Consider the following 12,846-nt stretch of genomic DNA (forward strand, 5'->3'; position numbering starts at 1 on the left):
ACCTTAAGAAAGAAAACATTGTGAACATAACATGATGAATGCCATAACTACAAAGGGAAAAGATTCAGGTTTGTTTAAAAACAAAAGAAAGTTCTTACTCAGTTCATTACTGTTTCTGGAATGTTAAATGTTACATTTATTATTTCATTATACTGCAGTAACATGACTACAATAGTATATACACCATGGCTATTCTGTTTAAATTCATCATACTGGGGGAGTTCCAGTACACTATGTCATATCAGTGAGTCATGCAATGATTATGCTTGTGATATGTGAATCACAGGATTGAACAGATTTTGAATCATAAATCTACCGGGTTTATAATCAAAAAGTTAATTAGGAATGAATTAAGGCTACATTTCAACCCCCTCCCTACTTCCAAAAACCCCAAACCTTAAACTTTGTCACAGCCCACCCTTTACCCTGGGCAGATATTTATTTTCAGACACCATGAAACTTATCTTCCTTGAACTTGCTCCCCAACAAAGCAAACCAATCTAAAGAAGTAGATGTCTGGTTAGCAGAAGTGGAATACAGCTCTATAAACACTATGTCTGGGCCACAGTAACCACATACTAAGGATTCTGCCTTAACTTGGTACTGCCACTGATATAATAGCTGAAACCATACACAGATTCTTCATGTTCATATATAAATATAAACATTAAGCAAAGTTGAATGTAGCAGGGTCAAAGGTTATACCTTACCAACTTCTGCAGTTAAGGGTAAAACCACCACTGTTTCTTTTGCAACTAATGTTTAATACGAATGTTTAATTGCTGTATATTTACATCATTACATGATGGGAACAAAATTTTAAAGCATTCTTAACAAAAATTTAAACAATGGATTCCTTTTCTCTCTCTGCAGATAGTGGACAATCTATAGGTTCATCACTTTGCGGAGAGTCTGCCATCTTTACCTCAAGATGCTCATTAGTGGTCCCAGTGACACTGTCATAGGATGGAGGGAAAGAGGTTGAGGACACAGTTTCTGATTTGTCTAAATTTCTACTATAATTTTCATTCACCATGAATGCAATGAGGCCTTCTTTCTCTGGAGCATCTTCAAGGATGTCACCATCAGAGGTTCTATGACGGTATAAAAAAGAGGCCTGCTTCATGGAACGTTGAATCAAATGACTCCTGTAAACCCTCTGGATAATAATGGCAGAAACTTCCTCTTGTTTGTGTTTGATTGTGGTTGTGATTGGTTCATAAGAAAGCTTGGATGGATTGGCAGCCATAAACTTTTCCTCCATCTGTACTTTTAGAGTATCCATCTCCCCAGATTCACCTAGCACCCGTTTAGTGAAAGCAAACAAAATATCCAAACAGTGGATCCTGTCTCCACTGACCAAGGGAAGATCCATTGCTATGAGCTCAATTTTGTTTGGTTTGGCTACACGTAAAGGTTCTGCCAGAGCATCTGCAAAGTCTGAAAGTGCCGAATACTCAATAAACTGAGTTGCCCCAGGATCAAATTTCTCCCAGACTTCATAAAACATATCAAAGTCATCTTCACCTAGAGGATCTGTACTTTCCTCCGTGGCAACATTGAAGTTCTCTAAAATAACAGCTATATACATGTTTACAACAATGAGAAATGATATAATGATGTAACTTACAAAGAAAATAATACCCACAGCAGGTTTACCACATTCTCCCACAGCACCTCGTATGTTAGGATCACAAAATGGAGGTCCAGTGTTTAAAATAGGACTGAGAAGACCATCCCAGCCAGCAGATGTTGTGATTTGGAAGAGACAGAGCATGCTGTTAGCAAAGGTTTGGAAGTTGAACATGTCATCAATCCCACTCTCCCACTGAACATAAGCAAAGTTAGCCATGCCAAAAATGGCATAAATAAACATGACCAGAAAAAGTAAGAGGCCAATGTTGAACAGAGCAGGAAGGGACATCATTAAGGCAAAAAGGAGAGTTCTAATTCCTTTGGCAGCTCGGATGAGTCTTAGTATTCGTCCAATTCGAGCCAAGCGAATGACTCTGAAGAGTGTAGGTGAAAAATAATTTTCAAATACTCTAACAATGCCAGAGAGCACTGTGCCTAAAAACAAAAATGAATAATCAGTTAGAATTTCTAATTTTTGCTAATTATTAACTGAAAGAAATAATAGTATCAGTAAAAATGTGCTAGTCCTGATGGATCTTGATTCTTAAAGGAAAAGGTACACATTTTTAAAAAGTTAAATGGCTTATCTGTAAAAGTTTTGAAATTAAAACAAGAACGGACCCAACGGACAATATTTTTCAAACATTGGAGTAGTATGTACGTTGCGCCCCTAAAATCTGTATATGAACTATTGCACATGGGAAACATACAAGTAGGTGTTTTATGTGCAGCATTTTGCACGACCACTGGTACATGTGTATTTTTTGTAGGGGCAGGTTATGTAAGTGTATTTTAACATTTGGCTCTAAATGTTGAAAAAACAAAGCTCATATAAAAAAACAAAACATGACACCAGAGTCAGACGCATTCAATGCTTAGATACTGTGGTGATGAGGGCCAAATAAACCAGACAGAGAAAAACAACAGAGTAAACAACAGTGTAATCCATGCTAACAATGAGGCTTTTGGTCCCTTTCTAGTGGCATGATCACACATAGAGGTTTATTAGTCTGGTTACTCTAATCTAAGGGACAAGGTCTATTTGCACTAAAAGTGGAGTCTATTCTTTTAGATCCACGGGTCCAAGGTTCAGTCACTGCAGATGAGCAGGCCAGAGGTGGTGTTACACAAGGAAAGACTAAATTCATTCAGGGCTTCCTAAAGTGTCCCATAGCAACCGCAAGTAGTCTCATATGACAACAGAAAGAAAGGTAATCTTCCAGACATCAGCAGGTCAACGCTTGATGTAAATATCTATACTCTTTTTTTCCCCATAATGCAAAAAGGGTTTTCTTTCTCTTGCTCTCTCTTTAGGTCTATTTATTTTTGCTATTTTCTAGGAATTCCTTGTGATGAGGTGCACTATAGAGAAATACTTCTCTTTTAAGGGAGATTTTTTCTTAAATCTCTAATCTTTATGGGGACCCACTTCTTTGTGCCTCATTTTTCACCACTGTCACCAAAGTGGAATCAGGAAGAGGTTTGGATACATTTCTCTCAATACTCATACTGCCGCACTAAATGGTACTAATTATATGGAGAGCAGATATTTTCCTTACCTATATACCTTCTGCAATCACTTTTGCCTGTATCTGCTTTAGAAGTAGTTAAATTAGCAGAACAGAAATTTTATTCCAGTTCTTCACTCCATGTCTGCATTAAAATCCCTTCAAACTAAACAACATATTTGGGCCTGATTCTCCTCTCTGTTACTCTAGTACAGTGATGGGCAACCTGCGGCCCGCGGACCGTACATGGTTCATCAGGGTAAGCCACTGGCGGACCGCCAGATCATTTGTTTACACTTGCATGGCCGCCTGCAGCTCCCTGTGGCCGTGGTTCGCCATTCCTGACCAATGGGAGTTGCGGGAAGCGGCGTGGGCCTGGCCGCCGCTTCCTGCAGCTCCCATTGGCCGGGAACAGTGAACCACAAATATTTTTGGATTTTGGATATTACCATATCTATTGTTATTCAGGATTTATCAACTAAAGTTGCTATATTTTAATTTCAATTTTTGCAGCTGAGTCTCCTTTACAATGTGAATGTATTGTATATGCTTTAAAAATTGGCAAAATATTTCTTCACGAACCAAAATTATTACAGGTCATGATATCATATGATAAAAGATTATACAATCACTGAGTTCTGAAAAAAATAATCTGAATTTTAGTAAAATTTAAAATGTTTCACATCCCTAAAATAATCCCTAATTAACACAGAAAATTATTAACTTTATCATCTGAATTCTCTTTCCAGTGTTATGAGACCAAAGTATAATACTTATTATAACCTGGAATGTTACATTTACAACTTTTCAAACATTTACAACTTTTCAAACAGTAAGAAAAAAAACACAATCAGAGATTGTATACAATGTATCCTTCCACTATAAAAAGTAGTTCCTTTTAAAAGATAAGATAAAACAATAGGAAAAGTTTATAAATTCCTGTTCTGTGCTACTTTGAATATATTTGTTGGCATTTATTCTTCTGACCTTTCTTTTCTTTCTCTCTTTTTTAAAAAAATCTATTTTGACTACTTTCCCCAACACTTCATTTCTAACATCCTGGGTCCCATTTCAGCAACAGTTTTTGGCCAAGTAGCCAATTCAACTCACTTTCTTTTATGAAAACTAAATATGGGATAGTGAAGAAAATGCTTCTGTATTTTTACCTACCAACAATGGACATGATGACAACACTTAAATCAAATATGTTCCAGCCATTGGTGAAGTAGTAGTGTCTTAGGGCCAATAATTTCATGATGCACTCTGCAGTAAAGATGGCAACAAAGAGCATGTTGATTTTGTTAAGAATGTAAGTCTTCTCTGTACTTTGATCATCAGTTTCTACCATCATAGTGATCATGTTAAGGCAGATGAGAATCATGATGATAACATCAAAGGCTTGGCTTGTCACGATGTCAAATAAAAACCCTTGGTATTTGTTCTGTAGGAGAAAAAAAAAGACTATTTACTATTCATTATGAGAATGTAGGCATGCATAGAATAATAGAAATGTAGGACTGGAAGGGACCTCAAGAAGTCATCCAGTCCATCCCCCTGCACTGAGGCAGGACCAACTATACCTAGACTATCCCTGACAGGTGTTTGTCTAACCTGTTATTAAAAATCTCCAATGACGGGGATTCCACAACCTCCCATGGTAACGTATTCCATACTTAACTAGCCTGATAGAAAGATTTTTCTAATATCTCACCTAAATCTTCCTTGCTTCATATTAAGCTGTTTATTACTTGTCTGCCTTCTGTGGACATTGAGAACATTTGATCACAGTCCTATTTATAAGAGCCCTTAACATATTTGAAAACTGTTATCAGGTCCCACCTCACTCTTCTTTTCTCAAGATTAAACATGCCCAGTTTTTTAAAGCTTTCCCCATAGGTCAGTTTTCAAAACCTTTAATAATTTTTGTTAATCTCCTCCAGACTCCAGTTTGTCCACATCTTTCTTCAAGTGTGGCATCCAAACCTGGACACAACACTTCCATTGAGGCCTCACGAGTGCCAAGCAAACCAAAACAATATAACCTGAATATTATCCTTTTTCACAAACAATATCACACTATTGGTTCATATTCTGTGTGTGATCCACTGTCATCCCCAGACCCTTTTCCGCAGCTCTACTGCCTAGACAGTTATTCCCCATTTTGTATTTGTACATTTCATTTTTCTTTCCTACTTTTCACTTTTACTTACTGAATTTCACTGTGTTGATTTCAGACCAATTGTTTAATTTATTAAGGTATTTTGAATTTTATTCCTGTCCTCCAAAGTACTTGCAATCCCACCCAGATTGTTATTATCTGCAAATTTTATAAGTGCTCTCCACTCCATTATCCAAGTCATTAATGAAAATGTTGAATAGTACCAGATATAGGACAGATCCTTCTGGGATCCTACCAGATACATCCATCCAATTTGACAGCGAACCATTGATAACCACTCTTAGGGCATGGTTTTTCAACCAGTTTTGCACCCACTTTATAGCAATTCCATCTAGACCATACATTTCCCAAGTTTGCTTATTAGAACGCCATGTGGGACTGTATCAAAAGCCTTACTAAAATCAAGAAATCACGTCTATTATTTCCCCCGGCTCCCTAATCATCCTTAGTAACCATGTAAAATAAATGTACATACTCATTAGTGGACAGCTCCAATTTTTATATGTTACAATGTTATTTAATTTCATAATAGGTAGATTATATATTTATATCAGAGTATACAAATCCTGAAGGATAATCAATTTCAGGATAAATATACAAAACAATATTTTTGCATTGACCTTCATAAACATTTAGTCCTTATAATCTTTATAATCAATGACAATTTCTTGGTGCAGAGTTAAGACTATGAAGTAATGGAAAGAAACAGGTATATTGTATATATAGTAGTTTTTTTCAGTGGATTAAGTGAATTTTACTATGGATTTTCATTGATTAGAAATATTTTAGTTGGAAGAACTCAGGTGGTCTCACCAATGGCCTTGGGATGGGTTTTTGGGGTTTCTTGGATCCCAGTTTTTTCATTGCATTATAATATTTTCTCTGTTCTTCTGTCATAAAGATGTCTTGTCCACCTAAGTATATGGAGACAATGCTACTGTTATTTTTGGTGAGAAAGAAGCATTACTGCTGTGCAAGCATCTAAATTATTGGAATCCAACATTTCTTTCTTTTTCTATCCTTTCATCTCTTGCTAACCCTTCTCCCAGTACCTTATTAGGCCCAAAACAGTGCAGCAAGTTAACGAGATCTCCCAGAGCAGCAGTTCTGTGGTGATAATCTAGTGGCTCAGAAAGCAGGAAAATGATTAGGTTGCTAAGAGCCCAGGCATCTGAGGGAAGGAGCAACTTTCTCCCTGCCCCTCCAACTCATCTTGCTGCTTCCTCCATCTAAGGCCCACTGCCCAATCCCAGAGCTGCTCTCAGACCCTGTCCCACAGTGCTCAGCTCCAGGGCAGGGGAAGTAGCATTCATGAAACAATGTAACTGGCTTCATAGACTCTTATGAATCAATGCAGCCCCAAGAGCCAAGAGTTACATGGCTGGGATATAGGGGAATGGAATGGAGACGGGGAAGCACTTCACTTGTAATGCTGCCTCTATTAAATCCAGTACTGATGCTGCTCCATGTAATAAATGTATATAGATGTTTTAGAGCTTCAGTGTACTGCTGGCATGTTCTAGTTTGAAGACAACACATAAGGAATATATCGGGGCCTGGGAACATATCCAGTGTACTTATCTTTTTCTTTTGTTGATTAAAATTGTCAATAATGACACCGACAAAGAGATTCAGTGTGAAGAAAGATCCAAAGATTATGAAAACCACAAAATAGAGGTACATGGATAGACTCTTTTCCATTTGTGGCTGCAATTCTTTCTGCAAAAATGAAACGTAAGATGAAATTGGCTGAGAATAGTATGGCCCTGGTCATGGAATGAGCTCTGTATAGGTGCAGGAGTCCTCCCGCACAGAGATCCTTGCAGGATATCAAACTTGCTTCATCACTAGAAATGCAAAAAAAAAACAAAAAACCTGTCTGTAATGCACAAGAATAAGGGACTATCTACCCAATGAGTTATTATGCAGCAAGCCAGGGTGGAAATCTACAGTGCACCTGCTTGAGGCAGCTAAACCACACTCTGGGACTTTCGTTCTGCTGTAGCAGTGAACACATGGTGAATGATGCGCAGTAAGCTGCTGCACTCTAGTTTCACACCCTGTCTTGCTGTGCACTAACTCACTGTAGACAAGCCATAGGTCTTGCATTTCTGTGGTGGTGGGGAGAAAGGGAAGCGGAGATAAAGTTTGCAGTGTGATTAAAGTTAAATCCAAGGACACCACAGACAATGTGGATAACAATTTAACAAGGAACAATGTTTTGCCTAGAATTTGATTATCCTTCCTGATAAGCTGAAAATATGTTCTGAAAATAATATGCCAAATTCTCTGTTGGCATGTTTGCATTGAAGTAATTGGAAAGAGAATTTGGCCCAATGTCTATTAATAGTATAACTACTATTTGTTGTTTTGATTTCCTCTGCAATCTTTGTTAAGATTGTTCTGTGCAGAACAGATTCCTGTAATTGGCACTGATATTGATTAAACTTACGCTCAGAAACCTGTAGGGCAAAATCTCCCATTCCACTAACTGAAGACTAAGAAATTAAAAGATTGAATTTAGGGTTTTTTGCACTTTAGTATTCACACAAGGACACATAAGATAATACGTTTCAGAGTGGTAGCCGTGTTAGTCTGTATCAGCAAAAAGAACGAGGAGTACTTGTGGCACCTTAGACACTAACAAATTTATTTGAGCATAAGCTTTCGTGGGCTAAAGCCCACTTCATCAGATGCATGCAGTGGAAAATACAGTAGGAAGATATATATATAGATATATATATATATACAGAGAACATGAAAAAATGTGGACAATGTATACCTTCAAGTCAGCGGCACTGCTATGGATATCCGCATAGCCCCACAGTATGCCAACATTTTTATGGCTGACTTAGTACAATGCTTCCTCAGCTTTCGTCCCCTAATGCCCCTACTCTACTTGTGCTATATTGATGACATCTTCATCATCTGGACCCATGGAAAAGAAGCCCTTGAGGAATTCCACCATGATTTCAACAATTTCCATCCCACCATCAACCTCAGCCTGGACCAGTCCACACAAGAGATCCACTTCCTGGACACTATGGTGCTAATAAGCGATGGTCACATAAAGACCACCCAATACCGGAAACCTACTGACCGCTATACGTACCTACATGCCTCCAGCTTTCATCCAGACCACACCACAAGATCCATTGTCTACAGCCAAGTTCTAAGATACAACTGCATTTGCTCCAACCCCTCAGACAGAGACAAACACCTACAAGATCTTTATCAAGAGTTCTTACAACTACAATACCCACCTGCTGAAGTGAAGAAACAGATTGACAGAGCCAGAAAAGTACCCAGAAGTCACCTACTACAGGACAGGCCCAACAAAGAAAGTAACAGAACGCCACTAGCCGTCACCTTCAGCCCCCAACTAAAACCTCTCCGGCACATCATCAAGGATCTACAACGTATCCTGAAGGATGATCCCTTTTTACATAAGATAATGTTTCTCTTTTTATGCATTTGTTTAAAATACTATCCATCATAACTAAATATAAGCCTGAATCAACTCTCACTGAGGTCAATGGAGTCATTATTGACTTCAGTGAGAGTTGAATCAGACTTTCTTGGCATGATTTTCAAAGGTGTCAAACGATCAACAGTTTTCACTGAGGTCAGTGGGATCTGTTGAGTACTCAGTACTTGAAAATCAGGCCAGAGGAGCCTAACTTCAAGTTCTCCTGCTTTTGAAAATCTTGGCCTAGATGTTTTCGTACACGCAAATGACGCAGTGTGGAATAAGCAAAAAAATATTTCTCATTAACCACCTGTGTCAATATGATGAAACTCTTGGTGTGTACTATCTGGCCTGTTGATATGTATTCTATAACCCACTTTGAAAGTATATTAATTTCATTGCAAATCAACTTAGAGAGGACTAATATTTGCATGCATGTATCCTGCACCCAAACTCCCTCCCGCATTCCCACCCCCTGACCCAGCCCGGAGCCCCCTCCCATATCCTGAACCCTGATACCAGTCAGCTCTGTGTTTTTGGGAAACCAGGGCACAGTATCTAGCCTGTCTGACTCAAAAAAGACACCCCCCCCTCACCATTCTCTGCTTGAACCAAAACCGGTCAGAGAAAAGGCTTGCAGAGAGCAGTGAAGGTCATTGGAAGACACACCTAGACCCCTCCTGACAAGGGTGACAAGATTAAGACATCTCCATTAGCATACAGAATGAAGAACAGAGAGAAAGATGGGACAGGGAGACATCTCCATTTGCATACAGAATGGAGAACAGAGAACTGCACTGATATCTGGGACCAGAAAAGCGGGGAAGCACTGCATCATGGGGGATCTCTGCTCCAGATGTTAATGAACCTACGCCTGCACACAGCCAGCTCAGCAGTTATCAGATCAATTCTAGTAATGAATCCTTCATTGATATCCAAAATACTGAAGCAGCCCAATTGCATTGTGAGCTCCCTGGAAGAAAACACAACCCATAGCCAAGAGTGATCAATTCCTATTGCCTAGCCTAAAGAAAATCCTTGAGTCATCAGCTTACCCATAAACAAATCTAGTGTTCTCCCTTGAACCATTGTATTTTCTCTACAAAAACCCCTACCTATGCCCAAGTAAGTGTTCTGATGCATGGACCCAAACTCTGAATCAGTTCCACTGCGACTCCATCTCCTGAATGATCATGCTGGGGGCTCTGCCTGTCTCCAGCACTCAGGACCCTGAGCTCCCACCATCACCTGGGAACCCCAACCAGTTCAAGCCTCATGGAGTGGGTGAGATCCCCCCCTCTCTTTCTCTTCTGTCTCTCTGTTTTCTTTTCTACCTCAGGTATTAACCTTTAATAATATAACTGTTATGTTGGTTTAGGCTCTCCTTGTGTAGTTATCACTATTATTCAATAAATAACTTTTATGATTAAGCTGGTTGATTCTCTCTCTCTCTCTCTGAACTTTACTTTTTTGTGTTTTTAGCTTCCCCCATGTACTCTGCAGCCATGCTTCTTTTACCTAAGCTAAAGATCCCTGCAGTGCCCAAAATACTGTGGGGTTTGCTCATCAAGTGGGTTACTACCGGTATAATTGTGACATGAAAGTGGGGATAGGGACGTGTTAAACGTGTGGCACATAAGGGTGGCAGCCCATTGAGTACAGGCACATATAAGGGGGTCAGCTTGAGACTGCTGATTGACCCAGTCTGCTCAGACTTGCTGTGTGTGTGTGTGTGCGTGCGTGCACACGCATGTGTTCATCTGGTTCTAGGGCTGCAGTACATCAATAGAATTACAGAAATTCCTCCCCCCAGAAGAGTAACCCTAATAAATGAGTATACCCCAAAGTAAAGGGCACATCTGGTAACAACTCATCATTTCTGGCCCTACCCCAGAGCCTGCAACCCCAGCCCAGAGCCTATACCCCCTCCCACACCCCAACCCCCTGCCCTAGCCCCAGCCCAGAGCCCCCTCCCACACTCTGAACCCCTCACCCCTCCAGCCCAGAGGCCCCTCCTACACCCCAAACCCCTCATCCCTGGCTTCATCTCAGAGCCTGCACCTCAGACAGAGCCCGCACCCCAATCCCTTGCCCCAGCCCAGTGAAAATGAGTGATTAAGGGAGGGTGGGGGAGAGCAAGCAACAGAGGGAGGGGGGATGCAGTGAGCAGGGCGTGTGACAGGGGCATGACCTTGGGGGAGGGGAGGGAAAGGGGCGGGGCAAGAATATTCGGTTTTCTGCAAATAGAAATTTGGCAACCCTACCCCAAGTACCAGAATTCCAGTTACTTCTGACTGACTTCTGCTATGTATCTCAAATTGTGCAGCAAGAAATGCCCCAGAATGTATAGAGCCCAGCAGTGAAGCAAAGCACCATTGGATACCTACACAGAATGAAGAAAAGGAGTATTTGTGGCACCTTAGAGACTAACCAATTTATTTGAGCATAAGCTTTCGTGAGCTACAGCTCACTTCCTCGGATGCATACTGTGGAAAGTGTAGAAGATCTTTTTATACACACAAAGCATGAAAAAATATCTCTCCCCACCCCACTCTCCTGCTGGTAATAGCTTATCTAAAGTGATCACTCTCCTTACAATGTCTGTATCTGTACAAGTTTTTTCATGCAGTTGATAGATTTCCACTCCATACGGCTAAATGCAGTGCCTTGCATAATGACAGGTTTCAGAGTAACAGCCGTGTTAGTCTGTATTGGCAAAAAGAAAAGGAGTACTTGTGGCACCTTAGAGACTAACCAATTTATTTGAGCATAAGCTTTCGTGAGCTACAGCTCACTTCATCGGATGCATACTGTCTGTATCTGTACAAGTTTTTTCATTCAGAGAAAGGAGTTGTAAGGAGAGTGATCACTTTAGATAAGCTATTACCAGCAGGAGAGTGGGGTGGGGAGAGATATTTTTTCATGCTTTGTGTGTATAAAAAGATCTTCTACACTTTCCACAGTATGCATCCGATGAAGTGAGCTGTAGCTCACAAAAGCTTATGCTCAAATAAATTGGTTAGTCTCTAAGGTGCCACAAGTACTCCTTTTCTTTTTGCGAATACAGACTAACACGGCTGTTACTCTGAAACCACTCAGAATGCTGGCCGCTTACTCCCAGCTATTTACACACATGGATACATATTGAATCAGAAAGCAGTTTACAGTCTGTATGCCATCAGGGTGTACTATCCAATATGCACTTCTTAGTGCACAAAAATACATTGTGCATGAACTGCCCTCCCACCCTCTGTGTACAGAAGACTTCTGTGTTCATATAACCTAACACAATAGAGCCCTGATTCTGATTTGGGCCTCTGGATGTTACAGTAATATAAATATTAAATAAAATAATAATATTTGACCATTTATTTTAAATGGTTGTCATCCACTTTAGTTCAACCCTGAATTGCTCCTAGTTATAATTTTGAAGGCTTTGAATTTGACAGAAAGCAGCTTCCCTTTAAAACATCCACTGTAGCAATTAACTGTATTTATGGTATTGCAATGTGCATATCAGACGCTGAAAATAAAGATCAGGGAGTTTTATCATAAGTGGACAACACCAAGAAAACAATGAACAGAAAAGACTTATAACATTGTATCACCTAAAACTAACAAGTATGAAAATTATCAAACACAATAAAGAACTGGAGAGATAGTCATCAAGGAGAATAGTTAATTTTTGTGACCTACCCCTCGTGAATCTACTGCTGCATACATAATGTCCATCCAACCTTTAAATGTCGCCTAGAATAAAAGACAAATTATTAAAATCATATTCAACTTTCAGGGACAGATATTTTAGCCTGTTTACAACATCTTTGTGCCACTGAGTTGGTGCAAAGGGACTGCAGTCTGTCCATAAATGCCCAGTAGATTTACTTCTGGTGTAGGGGATCTACCTGATGACCACCATCTTCTTGCATAGAGGGCATGTCAGGAGAGGGAGGATGCAGACTGCAGTTATATTCTGCCATAGCAGTCCTCCACTTGTGTATGACCCATTAAGGACCTTAATTCAGTGGCAGATCAAAGCTGCCTGACACCAGGTA

General features: G+C 39.9%; 1 protein-coding gene across 2 annotated transcripts in view; it reads right to left on the minus strand.

Annotated features, from left to right (window-relative positions):
* Positions 1-841: 841 nt before the first annotated feature.
* LOC144260773 (sodium channel protein type 5 subunit alpha-like) overlaps positions 842-12,846 on the minus strand; it is a 94,432-nt gene continuing 82,427 nt past the window's right edge. For both annotated transcript variants that reach the window (XM_077809507.1, XM_077809508.1), the window contains exons 23-27: positions 12,484-12,541; positions 6,900-7,037; positions 6,136-6,236; positions 4,314-4,584; positions 842-2,070 (exon numbers count right to left, since the gene is read on the minus strand). In XM_077809507.1, coding sequence (XP_077665633.1) covers positions 842-2,070; positions 4,314-4,584; positions 6,136-6,236; positions 6,900-7,037; positions 12,484-12,541 — 1,797 coding nt within the window. The remainder of the gene's footprint in view (positions 2,071-4,313; positions 4,585-6,135; positions 6,237-6,899; positions 7,038-12,483; positions 12,542-12,846) is intronic.

Source organism: Eretmochelys imbricata, chromosome 2 (assembly GCF_965152235.1).
Source record: "Eretmochelys imbricata isolate rEreImb1 chromosome 2, rEreImb1.hap1, whole genome shotgun sequence".
Lineage (NCBI taxonomy): Eukaryota > Metazoa > Chordata > Testudines > Cheloniidae > Eretmochelys > Eretmochelys imbricata.